The sequence below is a fragment of the Rattus norvegicus genome, chromosome 7 (genome assembly GCF_021556685.1).
Source record: "Rattus norvegicus strain SHRSP/BbbUtx chromosome 7, alternate assembly SHRSP_T2T, whole genome shotgun sequence".
In the NCBI taxonomy this organism is placed as follows: Eukaryota; Metazoa; Chordata; class Mammalia; order Rodentia; family Muridae; genus Rattus; species Rattus norvegicus.
The window spans coordinates 53,426,005-53,451,441 of record NC_141540.1 but is presented as its reverse complement, the minus strand read 5'-3'; the positions used below and the strand labels follow the sequence as shown (position 1 = coordinate 53,451,441).

The following is a 25,437-nucleotide window of genomic DNA, read 5'->3' as shown; positions in this document are numbered from 1 at the left end:
TTTTTATGTATTGTGTGGCCTTCTGCACGGAGGATAGATCTTTCCTTGTGCCAAACTTCCACCATTGTTTTTCTTGTACTTGTCCATAAAACAATAAAGAGCCGTTGGCTATACAGGAGCAAGCCAGTCGGGGAACCCTGCCTTGCCTTGATCTGCTATCAGGGCACACTGGTCACCAGGGAGGGACAGACAAACCAACAAAAAGCTGCAAGAAGAGAAAGAAACTGTCTTGCCACCCTCGTGGATCCAGGCTAACCCACAGCCGCTTGGCTAACGACACAGTCTTGGAAAATGTTTGCTCCGTAGTCCAGGCGGAGAGACCTCTCAAGAGCGTAATGGACCCAGATCGTACCTGGGGGATCTGTGGGGAAGAAGTATAAGGTAAAGGGGGTGAGGGGCTGGGAAATGTGCAAGTTAATTAGCTGGGGGCCCTTTCTTTTTAAGGGTCGTTTTCCTTTATTCCAGATTTTCTTCAGTGTGTCAAGCAGCTACAGTTCCCCAGTGCTGGTGGAGACAGCTGTGCCAAAGTATACTGTGCGCTTTCTCAGCCAAGTTCTGATTTACTTCCGTTGAGGTTTTGTTTATTTGTTTGCCTTTTTGTTGTTTTGTGTTTGTTTTGTTTTGTTTTTGGTTTGTTTGTTTTTTTTTTTGAGATAGGGTTTCTCTGTGTAGCCCCGGCTGTCCTGGAACTCATTCTGTAGATCAGACTGGCCTCAAACTCAGAGAGATCTGCTTGACTTGCCCGTGTCCAGAGTGCTGGGATTAAAGACCTGCGCCACTCGGGGCTGGGGATTTAGCTCAGTGGTAAAGCACTTACCTAAGCGCAAGGCCCTGGGTTCGGTCCCCAGCTCCGGAAAAAAAAGAACCAAAAAAAAAAAAAAAAAAAAAAAAAAGACCTGCGCCACTCTTTGGCTCCTGTCTAAGGACAGACGTTTCCTAGCAAAGCAGAAACACAAGCCCAAATGGCCATCTTATATTTAATGCAGAAGCCTCCTCATAACCATTTTCACTTCTGGAGAAAGTGACACTGTACTATCTTCAACTTCTCTATCGGTACGACCCACACAAGGATGTTACAGAGACATCTTAATTTCTTTCTTCACATTGAAGATGAAACTGTAAGTCACCTTGTGCAAAGTCACACCGCTGAAGTGGATTTGGATTCAAGTGGGTCTGAACAGGAAGTTGGTACCCAAGGTGAGTGACGTAAACTAGGACCACCCCTTCACTAAGTAGCACTGAGACACCACATGGCAGCTTATTAGAAACTGTCTTTTTCTCAGTCTTCCTGTCTAACTAATACAGATCCTAGCCAAGATTTCAGTGCTTGTTCGAAAGCCAGATCCTTATGAATTCTCTTTCAGTGGTTCACACGTGAAAGGGGGGATGGGAGGTGTTGGGGGGTGGGGGAGAGACAGAGAGAGAATAATCTCAGGTGTCATTCATTAGACTCAGGAGTCCAATCCCCTTGCATCCACCTGTCATCTCCAGGTGACCCAGGTGACAGGTATATTGATGCAAGGAAGGGAGCAGGGACTTTCATACACCCAGAAACACTGCTCCCAACGGGAACAAATCTAAGCCAGTTTCAGGAAAAGGCAATGGATTCAATGGATAAAAGCCAATTTCCACTGCTTAGCGATACAAGTATCCTTAAGTATTTTTATAATATTTATAAGTATTGTTAAATCTTTAACTCTCTTTAAACAGGCTACAACTGCACTCTAAACTGTATTCTTCCCTTCTCTTTGTTTTGTTTTGTTTTGTTTTCAAGGCAGGGTCTTTCTACATAACCCTGGCTGTCCTGGAACTCATTACGTACACCAGGATGGCCTTGAACTCACTGAGATTCACAAGTGTCTGCCATGACAGTGCTGGGATTAAAGGTATTTTCTGAACCTGGCAGAAAACAGGATTTGGTTTTATTATCACATGACTTTTGAAGGCATATGACTTTTGAAGGTGACCACCCCCCATCCCCACCCCGGCCCTTAGCTTTCATTCCTCAGCTTCAAAGAGAGTCATGCCTTTAGTTTTGAAGATGTTATAACCGGATCCCTTTAAAACCAAGAAGAGAACCTTTGTAAGTCTCCCAAGAAAAGGAAACAGTTAAGAGTTTTGGTTGTTTTCACAAGATTCTAAGTTTGTAAGTAAATCTCGAGAACTTCATCTAAAGTTTTCAAATATGTTCTCCCCTCTCAAATCCCTAAAAAACCTTTAGACAATAATGATAACATAATAAAGTGTCTACCATGCTCAGTTACAAAAGGAAGAGAGCAAAGGGATAGTTTCAACAGTGGCCAGAGGATTTTGGAAGTGACCAGATACGGAAGATTTGTCAAGTACAGTCCTTGGTTGTCCTGGGTTCTACTTCAGTTGCAAAACTCAAGCAGAAAGAAAACGCACAAGAAACACCTTTCCTTTACCATAGTGGCTGTGGGAATTTTGTGAACTATATGAACACAGAAATTTGGAAGCTTGTTACAAAATTAAGAACATCCTGAAACTATCCCGGCTCTTGAGATGGTCAGAATGTACTAGAAACTGTGGGACTCTGACCTCTACTGAGGCCTTAAAAGCAACAGCCATTAAAAAACGAGACATCTGGGCAAAAGTAAAAAGTCACGCCACAAACTAAATTAGTTGGAAACATGATTTTGTTTTCCAAATCCCTGCTCACTCCTACTTTCTCAGGAACGGGGACATCCGTGTCATGTCCCCACATTACGGCCATCAGCACAATTCTTACAGCACAGATCCAGAACAAGTATTAATGTCGGCTCAATTGTGAGCTCAGTGCTCACCATTTGGAAAGGACCCAAGGATTCATTTTTGAGGAACCACCTCCCCTTATCCCCAGGTGAGGACTCTTTCACTGAGTCAGTAAGTTATAAAATGGCGTGAGCTAGGAACTGTTTGTTTGTTTACCAAACGCCTGCTCACTCCTAGTTCCTCAGGATGGGGGCAAGTTCAGGCACTGCTGTTCACATGTAGTCCTGAGATTGACAATAAGTGTCTTCCTCAACTCTTTTCTACGTATTTTCAAGTCAGATTCTCTCACTGAACTTGGAGTTTAGTGGTTGAGCTAGGCAGACCTGCCTCAAGCTCCAGAGATCTTCTTATGCCTCCCCAGGTACTCATCCACATGCTGGGCAGGCTTACAATTCCCCCTCACCACCACCACCACCACCACCACCACCTCCTCCTCTTCCTCTTCTTCCTCCTCTTCCTCCTCCTCCTCCTCCTGCTCCTCCACCACCAGCACCTCCACCACTAGATAGGGTTCTCTGTATATTCCTGGCTGTCCCGGAACTCACTCTGTAGACCATGTGGACCTCAGATTTCTATGCTTTCATGATAGTTTTTCTTTTTCTTTAAATGATAGTTTTATTTTCTATATGCCTTGATGTCTTTCCATATGTAACTAACTTAGTTGTCTATACATTTTATATAGTTATGTGGCTACCTCCTAACTTGCACACGACTTTATAAAGTGCTTTTAACAATCACAACAAACGAACAAACGAACAATCCTCGATGTTCATGACCAGTCTCCTGACATCTGCAATACACTGGGGTAGATACCCATCTCCAAATAAAAATGAAGCTAAGTCTAAGAAGAAAAAAATAAGGCAAAGCTGCCCCCAAGCAAAAAACAATTTATCTTCATTTTAAAAATTTATAGTAAAAGTACAAATTAGAGAATGTTTCAGTATCTTGTGGATTTCACAGTGAAGAACATTACCATCACCTGGTAACGTGACCCTGACACAGCCAACGAGGCTTTCATTCTCTACAAAAGACGTAGTCCTTGATGCCACATCCTCAAATAGGAATGTACAGGATGAAACTGGACCAGCCAATGCCAGAAAGCACTGGCTAGAACTGGAATGATAACGGAGTCCACTTGAAAGCTGCCAGGGGCTCAACATCAGACAATTTGGACATTAAAATGACCACAACTGGTTAAAGCACAAAACCATATAAAACAGACTCATGACTTAACCTCTGATGGCTGCCAAGACTCCGGTCCAAGATTATAAAATTGATAAATAATGAGGCTAGAGAGATGCCTCTGTGTTTAAGAGCATTGACTGCTTTTTCCAAAGGACCAAGGTTTGATTCCCAGCACCCTCACGGAGGCTCACAACCATCTGTTAACTCATTACAGGGATCAGATGCCCTCCTCTGGCATCTGGGAGCACCTGGAACACAACTGGTGTGTGGGCATATAGGTAGACAAAACACCCATATACATAAAATAAAAATAATTTTTCTAAATAAAAGATTTGACAAGATCTTATCTTGTTATATTTTGGGAAGTCGACTAGCTCTCACACACACACACACACACACACACACACACACACACACACTTTTTTTTCTGTTATTTTTTTGTTTGTTGACAGTCTCACTATGTAGTCCAGGCTAGCCTCGAGACCAGGATCCCCCACCCACTCTCTTCAGTACTGTGAGTATAGGCAGGTGCCACGATGTTGAGCTGAAAACTCCTTCTTAAAAGAGTTCCACCTACTGCCAGAGTAGCAAATAAGATGTTAGCACTCAGACGGCAGAGGAAGGGGGGATCACTGTTGAGTTCCCAGTCAGTGAGAGCTGTATAGTGTGTCCCTCACACCCACTCCCTTAAAAATGCAACTGCTAGAGAAAATAGAAAGACAGAATCGGAAAACAATCCCTTCACAAAACTTAATAACCACGTGTTTCCTGAAAACATTGGGTTTGGGCTGGGCCTAAGGGTGAGTCCTGTAATCTAGGCTGCCGGGGTAAGCTGAGGAAGAATTGCTACTTAAAAGCTTCTCACGGACTTCCAGGCCATCCTGTGCAACTTGCTTACATACCCTAGGCCTCAGGTTCAGTTCCAAGAAAGGCAGGAAGGAAGAAAAAGAGAAGGGGAGGGAGGGAGAGAGAAAGGGAGGGAGGGTAGATTAATGAAGAACTTAAAACAGATCAACCAAACTAGTAGCGTTTGAATCAACAGTATATTATGGAAAGACAAGCAGACATTATGGCTTCTCATGTGACTCAGTGGGAACTGCATGGTATCTACTCAGTCTGATAAAGAGTACCTCCATCAACTTACCGAAAATAGAGGTCATCAGAGGGATCTGTTAAATAGTACCATAAAGATTCAAACAGTCAAATCCTAGCTGTGGGGATTCTATGAAGCAAATTCTCCAACCTCTTTCATTTAATACGGGCTATTACATAAGATGTAGGACTAATTAACAGGTTAAAAAAGACTTCGTTATGCCACATGCCATGGATGATTCTCAAAATAGACCCTTACCAGAGTAATTCCCTTCAGTACCTAGAGGACATCTGAACACACAATATTTGATTGTAGGGCAGCCCATGACAATGAAGTTGTCAGATGCCAGCTTTGAGGTGTGTGACTGAGGGAAGGATCACTTTCCTCAGAATTCAGTATGGACTTCGGCTGGGAGCAGGTTTCTCACAGACAATCAAAACCGGAGCAGAAGTCAACAACAGGTTATTTCGAAAGACTCGGGCTCGACAGCAAGCATCTTTAGCTGGAGGACTCTTCATCAACTTTAAGAACGAGTCTGCAGAATAACCCTTCCTAACATGGTCCCTCTCCTCTTCACCAGGTGGCCTCTGACAGCTTCGTCCATTCTAGCTCCCTCCTCATTTTGTGAGGAGAGCTTTCTTCTAGTAAATCTGGTGTGACTGTTTCTCTGAAAACCCCACCAAAAATATGTACTAAAATACATACTCAGTGCCATGGCAATGCCATGGTTATTTTTTTTTAAGTGATCACTATAGGAGAGGCATCAGGAACTATTTGTAGTTAAATGAGACTTTAAAACACCACAGGAAAAGTGGGTTCGACTGTAAAAATGAGTGATATATTGAGATTTCTTGCACTTTTGTGCGTGCTGTGCCTAGAGGAAGAGGTGAGCGCTCTTGAAAACTGCTCGGGATGTGTACAGGAAAGGGCATCTAAGAAATAAACGATCCCAGCCAGGAGGCGCCTGAGACATAAAGAACTGGGTGTAATTTACAGCCTGGATTAGCCCTTGGAACGAGCTCGTACACATTCCAGCGAAACAATGAAGAAACGGGAGCTGAGTAATTTATTAAAATGGTTCGTGAACAATGAAATTACTAATGTTAAGGACCAACATAGGAGAGACAGGACATTTAGGAATTCTCTGTACTACTTAATTCTGTGAAGCTAAACATGTCCTAAAGCTGTGTTTATTATTATTATTATTATTATTATTATTATTATATTGTTATTATTATTACTACTATTAAATCTTATTTGCTAGTGGTAGAATAAATGCTTAATGCCAGAGGCAGGCAGATCTCTGTGAGTTCAATGCAACCGTGATCGAGACGAGTTTCAGGCTAGCCAGTGATTAAACAGAGTTAAGACCCTCTGGAAATGTTAAGAAGAATTTAAAAAAAAAAATTAAAAGCTTATTTAAAACTACCACTCTTAAGAAACTAATGGTCCAACTGAAGTGTTTCTCTGTACTCATTGGAATGCCAACTGGGTATGTGTCAGTAATCAGCCATTCCCTAGAAAGTGCCATTTGATTTTCTGAACTCCCAAGAAAATTTGAAAACTTAGACTCCCGGAGAACCCCTAAATGTCTACAATGAAAATGCAGAACCAAACCCAAAACCCAGCACCCAGGAAACACATATTTCTTTGTTCCGATACAAACATGTGATTGTTACTAAGCCAGGAAATAACCCTTAAGAAAAGAGAACCAAGATTCTGTTGCCTGATTTCTTGGACTGGTAGATAACAGCTGAGTTCCCCAGATAATAATACTCCGGGAATGGGGTGTGTTGGGCTGCCAGTGCCCGAGTGAGGAGGAGTCTACTGATACTGTCGTTTATCAATGAAAGCAGCAAAGAAAAGACCAACACTCACATAGTACTCTCTAGACAATATGCCTACAACAAAAAGAGATAGGAAAATCTTTGCAGTGATGTGGTTAAAATAGCAGCAAAGTTCAGTGGTTTAAAGCTTTCACCCTCCAGGATTACCTGAAGGCTTTGTTAGACAAATAACCCTCAGAGTTTCTGACTCAGGTGTTGGGTGGGGCCAACGACTTTTGTGTTCCTATTAGGTTCCTAAGTGAAGTTGATGCCTTGTGTCCCGTGAGAAACACTGAGAAAACAGGCCAAACACTTTGTAGGGCACTGATTACAGTCCCATAGTCCACGAGTGGATGGATCCCAAAGTCCTGTACTCAAATGCAGGAGCTTTATGGCGTTTGGGACCTGCGGTCCGAGCGAGCGAGCATGCTCCTCCGAGCGAGCATGCTCTCAGGGTTTTGAAGAACCAAACAAAACAATCCCTGAAGCCTGGAACGCACTGTAAGGGCACACATGTCTCCGGAGTCATCGGAAACTGAAGCATATAGATCTGGACAGGGAGACAAATGTTCCAAGGCAGCCTGAGAGCCACCAGCGTGTTTTTAACGCCTTTTTATTCTCTTTTATTAATTTCACAAAGATGTCCACTGACCTCGCTGGTTTCTGTTTGGTGAGTCTGAACCTGAGTGACGTCATACTTTCTATTACTATTGCTGTTCACTGTCCTTGGACATCTGCTCCCAGAAACCTCCATGCCCCACGGAAGGCTAAGCCTTGCAGCTCACTCTAATAGCAGCTAATGAGTGTTTTCTTAGGAAAGGCGATTTTCTGATTCTTCTGTGTGGATTCCTTTACCTCTGACAGACAGCTTTGCTGACACGTTTCCACTACAAAAACAGTGAAAGAAGCCTGATACCCTCCTATTCATTTTTCTCAACAATTTCCTTCTATAAAGTTAAAACGCCCACCGACGGCAATGTCTACCTTTGGTTAACCACAGGATATAGTTCAGATTTTAAAGGAAGGCAAACATGTCTTTGGCTGGAAGCCTGCTACATAAATTGTGCTGTCTATGTCCCACCGTATGTCCCAGTAAGGAAAGCTACGGACTACTGAGGTGATACAAGCAAGCAACAGCATATTTTAACATGAAAAACAGACATCATAATAGCTTTTTTATGACTATTTTATTTTTATAAAATAAAAGCTCAATTTTCCTTTTTTTTTTTTTAAACTGGCTTATAATTTTTTCAAGCTGTAACCCTAACATAAAGAGTGCCTTTCCCTTTGCTTAAAGGCGTTATTAACAACTGTGGGTCAGCTCGCTACCAGAGTACTCATCCATATGAGGTACACACACGCACACGCACACACTCGCACACACGTGCACGCACACACATACACGACTCAGAAATCTTCTATGACAGTCAAAGTATATTTAGTCCAAGATTAAGAAAAAAAGTTTTGTTTTCTTTTAGCTTCCTTTTTAGCCTGCTGGCCATAAAAAGTAAAAGCCTGTAAAAGACATTATAACCAGTCCCATGTGTTTGACATGAAGGTCAATTTTTCAGAAAGATGACTAAAAATAAAGTGTGAAGAATCAAAGAAAGTAAAGAAAGGCAGGGCGTTAGAGAACTGAGGGAGTCTCAGCTGAGCCACTGACCGAGTGTGTGTGTGTGTGTGCGCGCGCACACACACACACACACACACAAACACTAACTCTCAAACTAGAAAGCCTGGAGTTTTGGTGAAATCTAAGATAAGGGTTTCCACTTCAATTAAGATTATGAGAGCTTTGGATTTGGAGGAGGGCAGAAGGGTATATGGGAGAGTTTGGGGGAGGGAAATTGTAATTATAATCTCAAAAAAAAATCGTATCTTGCAAAACTTCATTGGGCATGCTAATAGAGGAACACCTTGTTAGACAAGGATGACATTAGCAAGACTCTAATAAGGATTCCTGCGCACTTGCTCGAGATGTGCCCTGGCGTTACTGAGATTAAGTAGAGTCCTCCAGGAGAGAAGGCTGCCGAGCTGTGCAGGTGCACCAAGAATGGGCACCTTAGCCAAAAGGTTATGTAAAGCATTTGCTGAAAAGAAAGACAAGATTTTTACATCCCCAAACCCTATTATCCATTTTAAGCTACTTAAGATCTGAAAGTCTTTGAACACCATTAGGTCGGGTTGGTAACAGTTCCAACTCTAAAAAATCATTTTCGTAGTCTTAGAACACAAAGATGTTTTCCAGCCACACTGAACCTACATGCACCTTTAGTTAAAACAAAACAAAACAAAACAAAACAAAACAACCACTCTGCACTCCATAGTCAACAAAATATCCCCCGACCAAAAAATCCACTACCATTAATATATCCCGATGTTTTTTTTTTTTTTTCCAAGACAGGGTTTCACTGTGTAGCCCTGGCTATCCTAGAACTCATTCTGTAGACCAAGCTGTCCTTGAACTCAGAGTCACCTGACCAAGTGCTGGGATTAAAGGCATTCCCCACCACTGTCCAGCTGTATCCTACTCTTAACCCTATGTTTTTATTTCTGAAAGCATCATTTCTTCTTAAATAATATACTGAAAATAATAAAGGTTTTTGAAGCATCACCATTGTTTCCACATGAGATGATCAGAATATCCCTTAAAAAACAAACAAACAAACAAACAAACAAACAACAACGACAAAACTACAAGAAAGGATTCCGTGGGGAATATAGAAGGGGAAAGAGCCCGTGTTGAAAAGGAGATGAAAACGTCTTTTTTATTGAGGATTCATACTTTCATAAGCAAAGCTCACTATAAAACTGAATGCTATATTGAGCTGTGATGGAAATCCACACAATAGGAAGGACCACAGTTTTTCACACGACACCGTGTTCAATTACTTAATCCAGACAATCTCACTAATATTTGGGTTCAGAACTATGTGATCAGAGTCAAGCAGTCAGTCATAGCTGTCCTGTGATTTCCGCTTGGAGCAATGACCACTTGCTTCTTAAGATTAGAGAAAAGAAAATAAGGTGAGAATAAAACCCTCACAGAGGGATGCCAATTTTTCTTTTTTTTTAAAGAGTTGACCAAAACAAAAAACACTTAATTTGGTATGCAGAGAAGAAACGAGATGAAACAGTGCAGTCAATCAATGTCCACAGAATGACGACTGCCAACAGGTGACCGGGAGGTTAGACACTGGATGGACTACTCAAAAACAAACCAGTAATTAGCATTGCTTACAGAAATGCTAATTTGAATATAACCAACAATTTCATTTGCATATAACCAACAACTGTGTATGTGACATGCATTGAATCCTTTTCATTTTATTACATTTCTCTCTCTCCCTCTCCTTGCTTTTCAAGACAGGATTTCTCTGTGTACCCTCGCTATACTGGAACTCACCATGTAGACCAGGCTGGCCGGCCACGAACTCACTGAGACCTGTCATTGCCTCCTGAGCGGTGGGATTAAAGGCACCTCCTGGGCTTTAATCCATTTCTTAATGCATAATTACATAAAAACACAGCAAGAGGGGGTTGGGGATTTAGCTCAGTGGTAGAGCGCTTGCCTAGCAAGCGCGAGGCCCTGGGTTCGGTCCCCAGCTCTGAAAAAAAGAAAAAAACAAAAAAACACAGCAAGAGACCCTCCAGCATCCAATAGTTTGCTCCCCTTGCTGCTCAGAAACATTGCCACAAATGGAACAGCAGCTAGTAACTGACCTAACAGACAACGGCTGCAGGGTGGCAAAACCTACTCTCCAGTCAGCCATTCAGATTCAACAGACTGGCCAGAGCTGTGCTTCATACTGTAGTGGCTCACACAGAATGGGCTGTGAACGCTGCTAAATGGACAAGTTAGCAGATGTCCACTTAAGTGTCCGATGGAAACAGGCGCGAGGATCCAGAACAAGCAGACTCATGTCACTATTTAAGTTTCAGTCAGGGTAAACATAACGGACGTGTTAGGAAATATAGCTAAGCAAAAACCAACCCAAAAGTCCCACAAAGCTGAGGCAGGAGGATGGTGACTTTGAAGCTGGCCTGGATGACAATGTCTCAAGCCAGGTTGGGCTGTAGGTACCGTTTAAAAAAATTCGAAGCAAAATGAAACAGACTCTAGTATTCCTGAGTGTGTGTGTGTGTGTGTGTGTGTGTGTGTGTGTGTGCGCGCGTGTGCACATTACACATGTATGTATAAGTCAGAGGACAGGTTTCTGGAGTTTGCAGTCTAGGGTCTGTCAGTCAGGAGGAAGTACTTTTACTAGGTAGGTCAAAGCAAGCACCCCTTCAAGTCTTTTAAGCATAGGACCAAACCACCACCACCTCCACAGCAGAGAAGTGTGTGGCACGGAGGGAGGGAGCCTGCACCTCTGGCAGGGACTGACCAGCAAACTTAGCATCCATTAAGGTTCTATTTTCAGTTTAGTGGAACAAAACAGTACCACAACGTGATTTTCAGGTAAGGATCTTAAGTTAAAATTCTCCTGTGGAAGCCACACAGAGCTCAGTCAGTGGTGGCTCAGCACCTGTGACAGTCTCAGTACCCACCCAAGAAGTAACAATAATTCTAATTTAAAGGTTAGAACAGGAGGCTTTAGATCCAGCACAAAAGCACACACCAGGGTTAGTTCAGAGGCAGATGTGGCTGCTCCAACACCAATCTTATCTTAACACTTGGATCTGGTTCTTTCCCATTTTACAGGTTTCCTCGGACGCAAAGCTGGTACACCTAGGGTCATGCAATGCAAGAAAAACATGTATCGCATGGCTAAATCCCAGAGGAAATTAATAAAAACCATGAATAGTTAAGACAGTGCCACATCACTTGCCGTCGCTGCAACTTACTAAGTGTCACTGGCTAGGAGAGGGCGGGGTGGGGACCTGCCACTGTACCAGCAGTCAAAGTTGTTGAGGTTATCAGATCAGCCATCGGATCCAAGGTCTGTTCAATGTCTGTTATGTGTGTCTTGTGTTAAACATGCTGATGCTTTGACTCCGCTGACTGGTGCGTTTTCAACACACGAAGAAATGGACTCAAACGTTCACATTTTAATTTCTAATTTAAAAAGTCCAGATTACTCCAGAAAACGGACCAATGCCACTGAGGTAGTTTTTCGTTGTTGTTGCTCTTAAATCTTAAGAATGCATTCTATCACAAATTTCTAAAAATTACTACAGGGTAAAAAGACTAGATTGCTTCACTATCTGGCTGGCGTTGAATTTCTACATCTGAAACTACTCGATCAGGTAAAGCAGTGCTAATCTATTATTCAACGTCTCTCAGATTACTTGAACACACACAGCCCGGCTCCCTTCCTTCCTTCCTAACACAAGCTCATTACAACAAAACTACCAGGAAACCTGGAATGAAATCAACAGCAAATTTCAGTTAACTCTTGTCAGCATCCAGAAGGTAGGCTGCGCTCATTTAGTGGTAACAAAGTTATTGTTTTAGTTTTTGAAGTGTCCCAAACCTATCCAGGACGTTGGGTATGCTTTATTATGTCACAAACTACCAGAAGATATGAGAAATATTAACAGAACTACATTTCACAAATCATTTTACTTCAGAAACACCAGTCACTTTGTCCAGATCCCCACACACAAACCTTATCTGTTAAGGCCTTCCCCGAGCATTTATTAGTTTCTCACTTTTGAGGAACTGGGAGCTCTAGACTGGGTTAGTTCAAAACTCACGCTCTTACTGCCTCTGCATTGTGAATTATGGCATACAGGGCAAACCCCTGGGGCTGGCTCTAAATCCCAACTGATGAGCAAAATCTGCTATTAGGGTTGTTTAACATGCCTATAAAGTTTAATTTAAGAATACATTTAAAAAAGGGAATTGTAGTAGATCATACTTTTTTCAACAGTGTGTAGAAATCTGTGAGTGGAATGAATACAGACTTTACGGAGTTGGGGGAAGGGCTCTAATAAAATACTCCACTTAACTACCATGCACTTGTGTTCTGCCTAAGCTAAGTGCACCTGCTAGTATTGTTACAACAGAAAAAAAACATGTTGAAAATGTATCATTAACTGACTTGCACAAAGGTCGAAGTGGCTCTGTTTTTAAAGTACGTTCATAACTGATGTAATTTCTTTTAAAGTGAAGTTAAAAGTCCTGCCTTTATGTACAAATTTAAAAAATACAAACTATTATCATTGAATTAACATACTAATGTATTCTAGGTGTCTTAGGGTTTTACTGCTGTGAAGAGACACCATGACCAAGGCAAGTCTTATAAGGACATTTAACTGGGGCTGGCTTACAGGTTCAGAGGTTCAGTCCACTATCATCAAGGCAGCAACATGGCAGCATCCAGGCAGGCATGGTGCACGCAGAGTTGAGAGTTCTACATCTTCATCTGAAGGCCGCTAGCAGAATACTGGCTTCGAGGCAGCTAGGATAAGGGTCTTAAAGCCCACGCCCACAGTGACGTACTTCCTCCATCAAGGCCACACCTCCTCCAACAAGGCCACACCTCCAAATAGTGTCACTCCTGAGCCAAGCATAGATAAACTATCACACTAGGGTTGTCTATTGACCCTCTATAGGTAAGCAAGGAATAAGGCAATGGGGCTATTTCTGTCATATACCTAATGATGACCAAAGAGATGAGTTCCTCATAGTTCAGGGTATTGAGGGAGTCTGGCACAGTACCTTGATGGGCAGTACAGTGATGGGCAGATCACTGTTGGGGAGGCCTGGTGAATGGCTATGTTAAAGGGGAAATGGGGGAAATTGAGTTTGAGCTCTAGTGACTTCAGTGGGAAATACAGACAGAAAGCTACAGCAGCCGCTGACTCAGCAGCTGAGAGGCTGTATGGCTGGAAAGCAAGCAAGGTCTAAACCACGCCTCCCCAGGAGGTACGCGGGGAATCCTGTTTCTGTTCCTCAAGTGATTCCGATAAATGCTCAATCCCGGAACTTCTAACGTGAGGAGCAGGGAAGACACTTGGGGAGAGTGAACACACTTCTGGAAGATGTCCTCAATGTGTATCACTACTCCACACTTCCCACGACTACTTCCCTAGTTTTCCAACAGTGGGTCAAAGAATGGGTTTGGGAGTGGAGTAAACGGGCTGGGAGGCCTCCCAGTAGGGCTTTGCCATGCTCCTGTTCTGAATGCCGATTGGCTGTCAGTATGTCCGCCAGAACTCCACCTACCCAGGCTGGAGATCAGTTATCCGGTCTCTCAGTGGTAGAGTACCTACTTGCTGGGTTCAGTCCCCAGCACCATTAAAGAGGGATGAAAAAGGAAAGAGATTGGAGGACAGGGCATCCATGTGTTGAGAAAGGAGGAGGATTCTTAGATGAAAACACAACACAAAACCACCCTAAATACCAAGGATATTTAATAGAAGACAACTTTATTTTATAAATCTTCAAATATGGTTGCTTTAAAATCTTCAGTGTTAGGGTTATGGGATGATTCTCTATTGACAAAAAGCATCCCAGGGTGTCTCCAACTCAGGAATCGGCTGAGATATCTGTGTTATCTCTGCTTACACATGCTGACGTATGTGTACATATTTTAAGTGTGGAAAAATTTTTTAGTTCTGATTTTTGAAGCACATGCTATTCACAGCATCAATTTTCTTCTTCAATACTGAAATTGTACACAATTGAGGCCTGAAGAATAAACAACTTTTTAAATATCCCATTATTTACTAGTAAACCCTAGAGCAATAAAAAAAAAAGAATGATAGTACCTACATAAGAAACTATACATTAACTGTTTTTCAGAAGTTACTGAAATTTTTTTTCAATATTCAAACACAAAATAGTAATTTTTCACTTACTATAACACAGTTCAAGTATTTTCTTAAGTTTATATTTAGCCAACTAGAACATATGAAATAACTGCAAAATAGCTTTCCTTTGAACGATTACTGCTATACAAAGTAGTGTATCTATTACCACTCGGAATCAGGAGAGCCCGTGGGAGGACGAGACGGCAGATGCGTCTTTATGAGTAGGCATTAGCACACGGAAGGCGCACACATTAGTAATAGGGCATCTGTAGGCAACTCCCCCAAGGATTTGAATTCATGTAAACAAAGACTATGCATCTTCCTTTAGGGAGAATATGTGCTAACATAGATAAAACATATGCAAATGGCTGCTACTTCGAACCATATATTATCTGAGTATCACACAGAACCAAGAGGCATCACCTATCATTTTAATAGCTAAAGATGTTAACTTCTATGTGAAAGACGGGGATTTACACTTTTTAAAAACTAGTAATGAGAAAGAGTAAATTTTGAGAAGAAGAGATCCATGTGTTTTCTAGAAATAAATATACAGTTCTCTCAGCGCACTGAATCACGGGCGCCTTCGCCATGACATTCATCCGCGGTTTAAAAGCAGGTTTCCCACACCGAGGCAGCCTTGCGTCTTCTACCTTGTCAGCTGCCCAACAACTTTCAAAAGAGTTTTATTTTCCTGCTTTAGTTGCTCGTTTTCGTCTTCCATGTCATCGAGGTCCTGGAGGGTACGGAGAAAATACCAGGTTAAAACTACTGAAAACTGCAGCAAAGCTGACATAAAGCACAAAGATAATTCATTTACTCCATGGTCTCTGAAGTGGTAAGATCAAAAAATTACATGGAATTACACGTGAATGGGCGATTCTCCTGAAATATTGTTTCCTAAAAAACCAAACAAACAAACAACCCCCCCCCATACACACACACACACACACACACACACGGGGTGGGGGTTGCCCTGCATTAAATTTCTAGCAACAAATAAATACATAGGCATATAGTTAGTACTAAAACCACAGTAAGCGTTCGTTATGAGGAATGTCACCTGAAGGAAAAGGCAGGCATGGACAGACTTATCTTTGCAGTTCCAACCTGCCGAAGTCTACCTCAAGGGCAGCACTGTCGTGAGCTTAACTTTGAGGCTGGACTGTCAGGCAAATGATGAAACTTTAGCACAACAGAAATAGTCACAGAATGAATGATGCTAAGAAAGAGATCTGTTGGGGTTGGGGATTTAGCTCAGTGGTAGAGCGCTTGCCTAGGAAGCGCAAGGCCCTGGGTTCGGTCCCCAGCTCCAAAAAAAAAAAAAAAAAAAGAAAGAGATCTGTTCAAACTATTCATTTAAATTAAATGATAAAATATAATCGTGTGTCATCATCAAACTGTATACTTGATAAAGAGTCCTAAAATTTAAAGTGTTAACACACAAGTCATGAATCATGACTAAATTATAAACTTGGGAAGAGGTTTTTTCTGATTATTTTTAATGCTCTCGGTGTCTGAGACAGCACAACCACATCATGAGCATCACAAATATTTGCCGGCCTCTTGAACTGAATTCCAGCACAAACAGAGACATGCTTAGACTAGGATCAAGGTGACAGACTACGAAAGACCCAAGTCAAACACTGGCTCAGGCAGGGCTGGAGAGATGGCTCAGTGGTTAAGAGCCCCGACTGCTCTTCCAGAGGTCCTGAGTTCAATTCCCAGCAACCATATGGTGGCTCACAACCATCTGTAATGAGATCTGATGCCCTCCTCTGGTGTGTCTGAAGACAGTGACAGTGTTCCCACATACATAAAATAAATAAATAATTCTTTAAAAAAAAAAAAAAAAACACTGGCTCAGGCAACGCCTACATCTACCTGCAGCAAGTTAAACAGGGTCCCCTGTCCTCATCTATAACATGCAGTTACTGCCTTTGAACTGCATCAGAGAGGCTGCCATGCAATGAAGCCCCCCGTTCAGTGTAGCATATGGGATCAGCCCGTGGCACGGCACAACCAAGGTAGGCCCTATACCATTTAATTATTCTGTGGTTTGCAGTTAGGACTGGGTAAGGGGACTCAGCCTTTTCTTTCTGAAGGACAAAATCTTGTAAAAAGCAGAACAATGGGGTCTTTAATCACCACAATCACCTTAGTAGATGCTTCTGGCTTCAGGCAGGAAGTAATTCTAGGCATGAACTGAAAAAGGAAAGGCTCCAAACCCAACAGGACAGAGCGAGGGCCTGCAACCCAGAGCTGGGGATGTCCTAAGAATCATTTGAAGAAGTGTGGAAAATACAATGCTTACAGAACGGCGGGCGGAATAGGCCTCACCATCAGTGACCATCTCATTAACCAAAGAGCAAACCACACAGGCAATGAACACGCTCGCCACCTTTGCGTTCTTCCGTCCAGTGACCAAAGAGAGAAACCCCAGGGACTGAAATACAGGAACACTTACTCTATTTAACAAATCAATCTCTTCCTTGAGTTTTCCAATCATTTCTTCTTTATCTTGCATCAGCCTCGTAAGTCGAAGGTTTTCTTGCCTTTCTCTCAAGACTTCCTAGAGAATAAATTACAAAGCATCATCAGGGAACCGGCTGATTATAGTATTTCAAAATGGCGGACACCTGTCAATAACAGAGCAAGACTCCAGACATTAGCAAAGCCCCTTTCAGCCATATCTGACACTGGAGACATGACAGTGATGACAGAGACAGACAGACAGACACACAGAGAGAGAGAGAGAGAGAGAGAGAGAGAGAGAGAGAGAGAGAGAGACCAACTTTGTAAAGGAAGAAGAGAACACACAATTTTTTTAAAATAGCAAAATTGTAAACTTTTTGTGAATTATACAGGAAAAGGTGTAATTTTTCTGCTGTTGTGGTTTTCCTTTAAAAGAGATGCTATGTACTGGGCATGGTGGGCCATACTTAAGTGTCAAAGTTGGGAGTCTTTGCCTCAGGGCAAGAGGATCCCTTGAACTTAGGAGTTCAAAGCTAACAGGAGCACCATAAACAAGATCCTGTTGAAACAATTTTAGAGGAAGAAGCATTTTCTGTAGTGGTGTAGCCATTGATAACCCAATGAAGCTCACTTTGACAGTCCAGAAGTGGGAAGAGTTGGGAAGAGAATTCATGGAAGTGGACGGGGAAGATGACGGTGAACACAAGTGAAACACAGTATGCACATACATGAAGTGTCATGAGGTCTGCTAGTATATTTAATTAATATATTTTAATAAAAGGAACCACCTAGGAGATTAATAAAGCACATTCCTTGGCATATTTATATGGAACCAGAGAGAGAGAGAGAGAGAGAGAGAGAGAGAGAGAGAGAGAAAGGAAGTTTAGAAGTAGAGGCTTGCTTCACTTTGCTCCCTGACAGCCAGGAGGCAAGCATCTCTCCCTTCACGGCCCTGCTTCAGCAAGGACAAGAAACGACAGGGCTGGCCAGTAACAGCTGCAATTCTAAGACTGTGAGTCACAAAAAGGAAAAAAAAATCACCAAAAGAAAAAGAAAACAGCAATAAACCCCCACAAAGTATCTTCCTCAAAGGACAGACAGACCTAGACTATACTGTACTAAGGGAATGTAGTCTCATAAAGACAGAAGTCGTACCTTCTCTCTCATTCACAGACCCCAGCTTTAAATGAATGGAAACAGGAGTGTGAGAGTTGGCCTAGGTTATAAAACTAGGTATCAGACCACTGGAGAGCAGGAGGTGTTACAAAAGTAGGGGACGATGTCATGTGACAAGAAAGCAGAGAAGATACTGGGGTTGGGAGGGTCCAAGGGAGAAGGGGGAAGAAAAGTGAAAAAAAGGGGGGGTGGGTGCTAGAGAGATGGTTCGATGGCTCAGCCGTTAAGAGCACTGACTGCTCTTCCTAGAGATCCTGAGTTCAATTCCCAGCAACCACATGGTGACTCACAACCTTCTGTAATGAGATCTGATGTCCTCTTCTGGTGTGTCTGAGGACAGCTACAGTGTACTCACATACATAAAATAAATAAATCTTTAAAAAAAGAAAAAAAAAAAACAAACCAAATTTTGATTGCAACATGCCATAATGAAACGTGATGCTTTGTAAGCTAATTAAAAATGTTTTTTAATTAAAAGCATAAGTCATTATTTAGAAGTTTTGAATTCAGGGTCTCTAGCTTGTTGTTTAGCACACCTATGATCCTATCCTCGTGGGGAGGAGGCAGGCAGATCAGAGAGATCCACCATCATCTTCAGTTAACTGAACTGTCTGAGACACAGGACTGTCTCCATAAAGCTACAAAAGATGCAAACTCCGGGGCCTCCTGGGGGAGCTGGCAAGGTCTCTAGTAGCACTTGCTTCTTTCCCGTCCTCTGAGAAAACAGCTGGCTATCCAAAGCCATCAAAGGCTGCCTGTCAGCTCCTCTGGAAGACTTGTTGAAAACTAATAATGCGTATTCACTAAGCCTTCAAATTTAAATAATGATTCTGATCAGAAACAGGGGTTAATGCTAAAAAGCAACCTAAATATCACCGATGTGTAAGCAGCAAGTCAAACTAGATAAGTCTCAAAGTAATCTTTGTATCATAGGGAATAAGGTCCATTCTGTAAAACAGGACAGATTCCAACCAAATAGGTTAGCGCCATTACCAGTTTCAGATGCGTGTCCACGGGACACACCTCAGCTCTGTGGCTCCTAATTTTACTGCAGTGTTCATTGAGCTGCTGTCAGGACATCTGTAATATGTGTATCCTATTCTTACATGAAGGCAGTTCAAGCTCCAAACCCTGGCCTCACTGAGAATGGCTGTAAGGAACAATATGTTCAGATGATGGAGCGCACAGCGCAGGTTGACAGTGCAAACATCTAAGCACTCAGAAACCGCTTCTCCCACCACAAGGAAGACTCGATGGAACAGGAGCGGCTACTGAGTCAATGTCAAGGACTTGGCTCAATCCTGAAGTTCTACCACCACAAGTGGACTGAAAAGCACTGAGGAAGTGGGGGAGACCCAATCACCAGGACCTAGGAGCTAACACACACGGTAAGGAGTCCAAGTAGCTCCTGGAGTAGAACCGGATGTCTCCTGCCTGGGTGCCCCACCTCTCTTTCTGGGCACGATGCCATGAAACTGAGAGAAGAATGCTAACGTGTGCTAATGCTATTTTGAGTAATTCACAATTCATACCTTCTCAAGATCTTCAATTCTCTTTTCCAAGGTGCTACTTGAAGCGAAGTTAGCAGGCGCACTGGTATCTCTGTTGTGTCTACTGAAGCCACTTCTATCTGTTCGGGGATATCTATTTAAGATTTCTTCTTCTGGGGCACTGGTTGTGCTGTAGAAATAGAAGTGAATATTATATAAACATTCCTGATACCCTAAAAGAAAAAAATGGCAAGGCTATTTCCTCTTTAGCCTGAACAATGACTCCCTGAGGACACAGGGCATCTGTTTACAGCTGTGAATTTACTCCTCAGTCTAACACAACGGGGGAGAAAGTATAAAGGCACATGAATTCTCCCAGCTAATTCCCGGGTGACTGTCAGTCAGGCACTGTTCTGGGTGCTGACGCCGACAGCAGCCACAAACTCCAGCTGTCCTTCAACAGGGTGTGCCACCAAGATCGATACTGGGGACCGGGACAGAATGGATCTGCTGGACGGCTGTGGTGACGTTTACTTCTCTTTATTTTTTCTTCTTAAGAATGTTTTTACAGTCAGGCTAAGGTGGCACACACCTTTAAGTCCAGCACTAGGGAGGCAGAAATCTGAGTTTGAGGCCAGTCTGGTCTACAGAGAAATGCTGTTTTCAAACAAGCAAACAAATAAGAAAATGAAATTGTCTTTTATTTCAGAGTTCAATGTCTCATTAAATTCCAAAACATAAAAAACATCAAAAATGTAATTTTTAGGGGAAAAAAGTAAAGAACTGCATAAAGTTGTGTACTTCCAACTGACAGTCTGCACAGGCAACTGCTTCTACTCTGACGCCTTTTCAACACCAGCACTTTCTCAAAATGAAACACTACCTCACAGCTGATTAACAGCACGGTCAATATTTACAGTGTTCGATGTAACAGGTGTTGCTCTGCTCTCTGAGTATCAATAAAATTACCCCCAAACTTTATGGCTTCAGATAACACACACTCATCAACTCAAAGTTTCTGCTGTTCTGGAATTTAGAGGCAGCTTAGGGGGTAATTAAGACCGTGGGTCTCTTGTGAGCTGTTTGTCAAAATGTTGGCCATTGCTAGTCGTCTGTGAAGGCTTGACTGACCTGGAGAGTCTTCCTCTAAGCCCACTCGAGTATCTGTGAGTAAAAACACTCAGTGCCTCCCTGCTGTAGGCCAGAGGCCTCAATTCCTCCTAACATGGATCCGTCTAGTAGGCTACTTAATCCGTGGCAGCAGGCTTCCGGAGAGACCGAGATTTTGGAAGCAGGCCAGAGGCTGTAGTGTCTCCACACCACAATCTCAAGGTGGCATGCCACCACACCTGCGTCCTTTTGCTATACATTTGATCAGCCTGGTGAGGGGGTTACAGAAGGCTTAAGTAACCAGGAGGAAGGGCTCGTGGGGGCATCTGGGGACTCATCTACAATAGATGACCCTAGTACATCTACAGTGAAACAATTTGTTTTGATAGCACTTAGAAACTAGTCTCATAGAAGCAGGCTGACAAAAAATATTTTAAAGCAACCTCAGGAAGCTCAGGATACTTAAAAAAAAAAAAAAAATTAACCGACCCAGGCAGTGATAGTGCATGCCTTTAATCCCAGCACGTGTGAGGCAGTGGTAGGCAGATTCTGTTAGTTTGAGGCCATCGTGGTCTACAGAGTAAGTTCCAGGACAGCTGGGGCTACACAAGAAACCCTGTCTCAAACAAACAAACAAACAAACAAACAAAACAAACAAACAAAACCCCAAACAACAAAAAAACAAATACAAAAACAACAGAAACAAAACAAACTTTCAATCTTTCATAAGTAGCCACCTGAAATATTTTATATGCAAAATAGCTGTAAAATCTAAAGTAGCTGTGATAGTTTGAATGTAACTGGTCCCTACAGACCCATAGGGAGGGGCACTATTAGGAGGTGTGGCCTTGTTAGAGGAAGTGAGTCATTGTGGAGGCGGGCTCTGAGGTCTCATATATTCTCATGCCCGGTGACAGTCCCTTTCTGCTGCCTGTGGATGAAGATGTAGCACTCTCAGCTCCTTCTCCAGCACCATGTCTGCCTGTACATCCTCCCACCAGCACGGCAACAATGGGCTGAATGTCTGCGATGTAACCAAGCCCCCAGTTAAATGGTTTCTTTTAAGAGTTCTGGTCATGGTGTCTCTTCACAGTGGTGAGGGGAAAAATGGGCTCCTGACTTAGGAAGTTCCCAGTCAGATCTTTTCTTCTTATCTGGTCTTACGGGATCTATGGCAATTTTCAAACACGCAATACCATGGCAACCACCTAGTTCATTGATTGTGCTAATTTTATTATGGGCCCACAAAGGCAAGCTAAAGAACTTCATTGCATAACTGCTTTTTGTTGTTCTTCTTCTTTGATCGTATCTGCCACTGAAAAACATCTGACATTCTTTCACAAAATTTTGCACAAAAGGTTAAGATGATTAAAAAAGAGAAATGGGGGATGATGATGATATGTGTGTGTGTGTGTGTGTGTGTGTGTGTGTGTGTGTGTGTGCAGGGGGAGTTGAGGAGTGCTAGCTAACAGCCAAGTAAATGTAAGGCACATATTTATAGAGCTGGCCACCAAACTTCTTTCTTATCTTGCAAAAACACCCGAGTTCACCTGAAGTTCAAATACTTCTAACAGAAATTTTCCCTTTGAAAGCCAACATATAACCACTTAGCATACAAGAGTCGATTAACCCGACTGATAAGATCAAACCAAGCTAACTTTCTTTTTTTTTTCCAGGAATTTCAGACTTAAAGCATTAGTGTTTAGTCCTCCAAGCCTTGAGTGCGCTACTGTGACTGCGGCGGATGGAGTTCAGCTGACACAGCAAGGCGCAAGGCTCTACGGCTCACACTCTGACGTAAGCTCCCGGGTCTTTCAAGCGTGACTGCTTCGTTATTATCAGAGTGCATTATTTCGAGAGCAAGGCGGGACAGCAAACTACACGCAGCCCTTTAAAACGCCCGATCTTTACAGCAAGTTGTGTTTATCTGCAATGAAGCTAAAAAAATAACTTGTTCCTTGTGTCAGTAACCATGTGTTCCCCATTCTATGCAAGTTCTTCTCTGTCTGACAGTCTTCCCACAGCTCTCGTACTAATCTACACACTACACAGATCTGCCCAGTCTATACCCTATGCACAGATGGGACTAGGGTGATGAATGCCAAGTATAGGGGCCAGAGGACAAGCTTAAGTGTCATTCCTTAAGTGCTGTCACATTCACTCACTCATTCATTCATTCATTCATTCATTCACAGACAGTCTCACTAGACAGACCATGCTGAGTTTGTCGGTCATCTCCAGGATCTCCCTGCCTCTGTTCTCACAGCATGGGGATTACAAAGGCTGCCTCAGGCTACCAAGGCTGAATATTTTTACATGGGCTCTGAAGATTAAACTCAGGTCCTTGAAATTTAGGGCAGAGCCATCTCCTCCAGTCCTGTTCTGTTTTAACAGCAATGTGAAGTGGAACCCGGTAAGAGACTCACGGAGTACTAATCAGTGATTACGATAATCGTAAACGTCTGCTTATGCTGAGGCCAAATGTGTTTCCTCAGTCAATTTGTTTGGAACACATTTATGACATGCATTCAGATAACATATAAATTTTAATGCTCACACTGTTCCGTTAGCCAATGCTTCTTCAAGAACGATGTACTATGAACTTCGCCCCTCTTTAGCATCATGGCTAAACCCTGAACTCAGCTACACTGAGGAATAACGTTTCTCAACCACACTGGTGTAGATGCATCCTGGGTGTCTCTGGAATGACCTTAACTGTCACCACTCAATTTTCTACTGGTGTCACAACTAGAAAAACGTGTGCCCATATTTTAAAACATCCAGTCAAACCTACCTTGTTGTTAGTAAGTTAGAATTCAAGATAAATATAAATTCCCTAAGGTTTAGGGAACATTTTAAAAAGCAGAAACTTAGGATAATGAAAATGAACATTTTTGGAGTCCCAAGTGACTGGCACAAACATGCCATGTGCTCTAACAACCTCCCTGTGCCTGACAAACATGCAGCTTCCACAGTCTTGTGCCCATCTATACACTATACAGATGTGGCCAGTCTATACCCCACATACAGATGTGTGCACTAGCCATGGACCTGGACACATGACCGCAGAAAAGCAGCTTGGGAATGCGAAAGGCTCCCTCTAGAATTCTTCACTTAGGTTGTCATGGATTACAACAAACTGCCCAGGGCCATGCCCCAGCGCCCCAGCGCCCCAGTGGCACTCAGCGCACTCCGCTACAGTGTTTAAACTTACATTCAGAAGAATGAGGTACCCATACAGGAATCAGAGTGCAGAGAGCAGCTGAGAAGCAGGGCAGCCCAATAAGGCTAAAACATAAATGTAAACAGAAGATAAGATAAGAGGATAGAAAAGCAAGCAGGAAACCTGAAAGCTATTTTATAGAATTCAAACTAATCCAAACTCAAAAGTCTCCAGTGTTCTAATGGCAAACTCATCTTGGAATGTGTGTTTGTTTACTCGCTATTTTGTGGGATTTATGATGATCATATAAAGTAGTATTAACTGTGTTGCCAAAATATAGTATACAAAGGCTTGAAAAAAACCTCCCAAATTGTTTTATTTGTGCTACAATATTTATTCTTACAGGAAATGACTATTTAAATTTTAAAAAATCTTTAAAAATCGTACATATGCTTAACTCTTCCTGAAGATCTATTTTAATAACTCATGATACAGAAACTCAGAGAAGGATCTATTTGTATATTTGTTTTTAATGGCTATCACAAAGATGTAAAATCTGGACGATGTCTAAGAAGCTTATTTATAATCTGGAAATCGTGTTTAGTTTATGAGAACAGATTTGACTCTGTGTATCTTACTCAATGAACAACCACGTGGTCATTTTTGCACTTTGGTCATCTTTTCACTGTAAAGTTCCTGACCAAAGCCTTCACCTATTTTGTGATCATTCGTTAAATTAGGTAATTTATAAACTCATTAAGCAGTCTTAATTTCAATGCTGTGCGGCAGGGACAAAGCGGACAAAGAATATTGCTTTCCGGACACTTCAGTGTGGAGTGGCCACTGGGTAAGGCTTTCAAGAAGGAATGCCTAAATAAGCAGGCCCAGCGCTGGCTGTTCAAGTGTCACCTCTGATCCCCACCCCCACCCGCAGACCAAAAGGTAAATATGACCCAGACAGGAGAGCGAGCGCTGTACTCCGGGCTCCTCGAGGAGGCTGAGATTGGAGGCCCTACCTGGGCCCTGGAGTTGGAAGCCAGCCTAGCCAGCTTAGTGAAACATCATCTCAAAGCAATAAACAAACAAATGTATTGAAAGTAGATGGGAGGTGGTAATAATGGACACTTGCACCCTGACAGATAAGCTTACACAAGCCCTCACTTAGGAAATCACTGACTTGGACTCACACGTAAGGAAGACCAGTGACTCGAGAGGCAAGTGGGTCTCGGGGGATTAGAGGCCAGTCTGCTCTACACAGTGAGCTCCAGGACAGCCAGGGCTACTGAGAGAAACCATTTCTAGGAAGGGAAAATTACCTGGGAATATAGTGGGAGCTGGGAATGTAGTGCAGAAGTAGAGCCCTTGCCTCACCCATGTATGGCCCTA

The 25,437-nt window shown here is 42.6% G+C and overlaps 1 protein-coding gene and 1 long non-coding RNA gene across 3 annotated transcripts in view; one reads left to right on the top strand and one right to left on the bottom strand.

The window, feature by feature from the left end:
* The first annotated feature begins 110 nt into the window (after positions 1-110).
* On the top strand, positions 111-4,278 carry LOC148004666 (uncharacterized). Its single transcript, XR_015626121.1, has 3 exons — positions 111-381; positions 466-1,197; positions 1,775-4,278. It is a non-coding gene; the product is annotated as an uncharacterized LOC148004666 (long non-coding RNA).
* A 9,958-nt stretch (positions 4,279-14,236) lies between these two features.
* Pawr (pro-apoptotic WT1 regulator) overlaps positions 14,237-25,437 on the bottom strand; it is an 82,017-nt gene continuing 70,816 nt past the window's right edge. For both annotated transcript variants that reach the window (NM_001437881.1, NM_033485.4), the window contains 3 exon segments: positions 14,237-15,373; positions 17,105-17,209; positions 19,821-19,968. In NM_001437881.1, coding sequence (NP_001424810.1) covers positions 15,287-15,373; positions 17,105-17,209; positions 19,821-19,968 — 340 coding nt within the window. In that variant the 3' untranslated portion in view covers positions 14,237-15,286.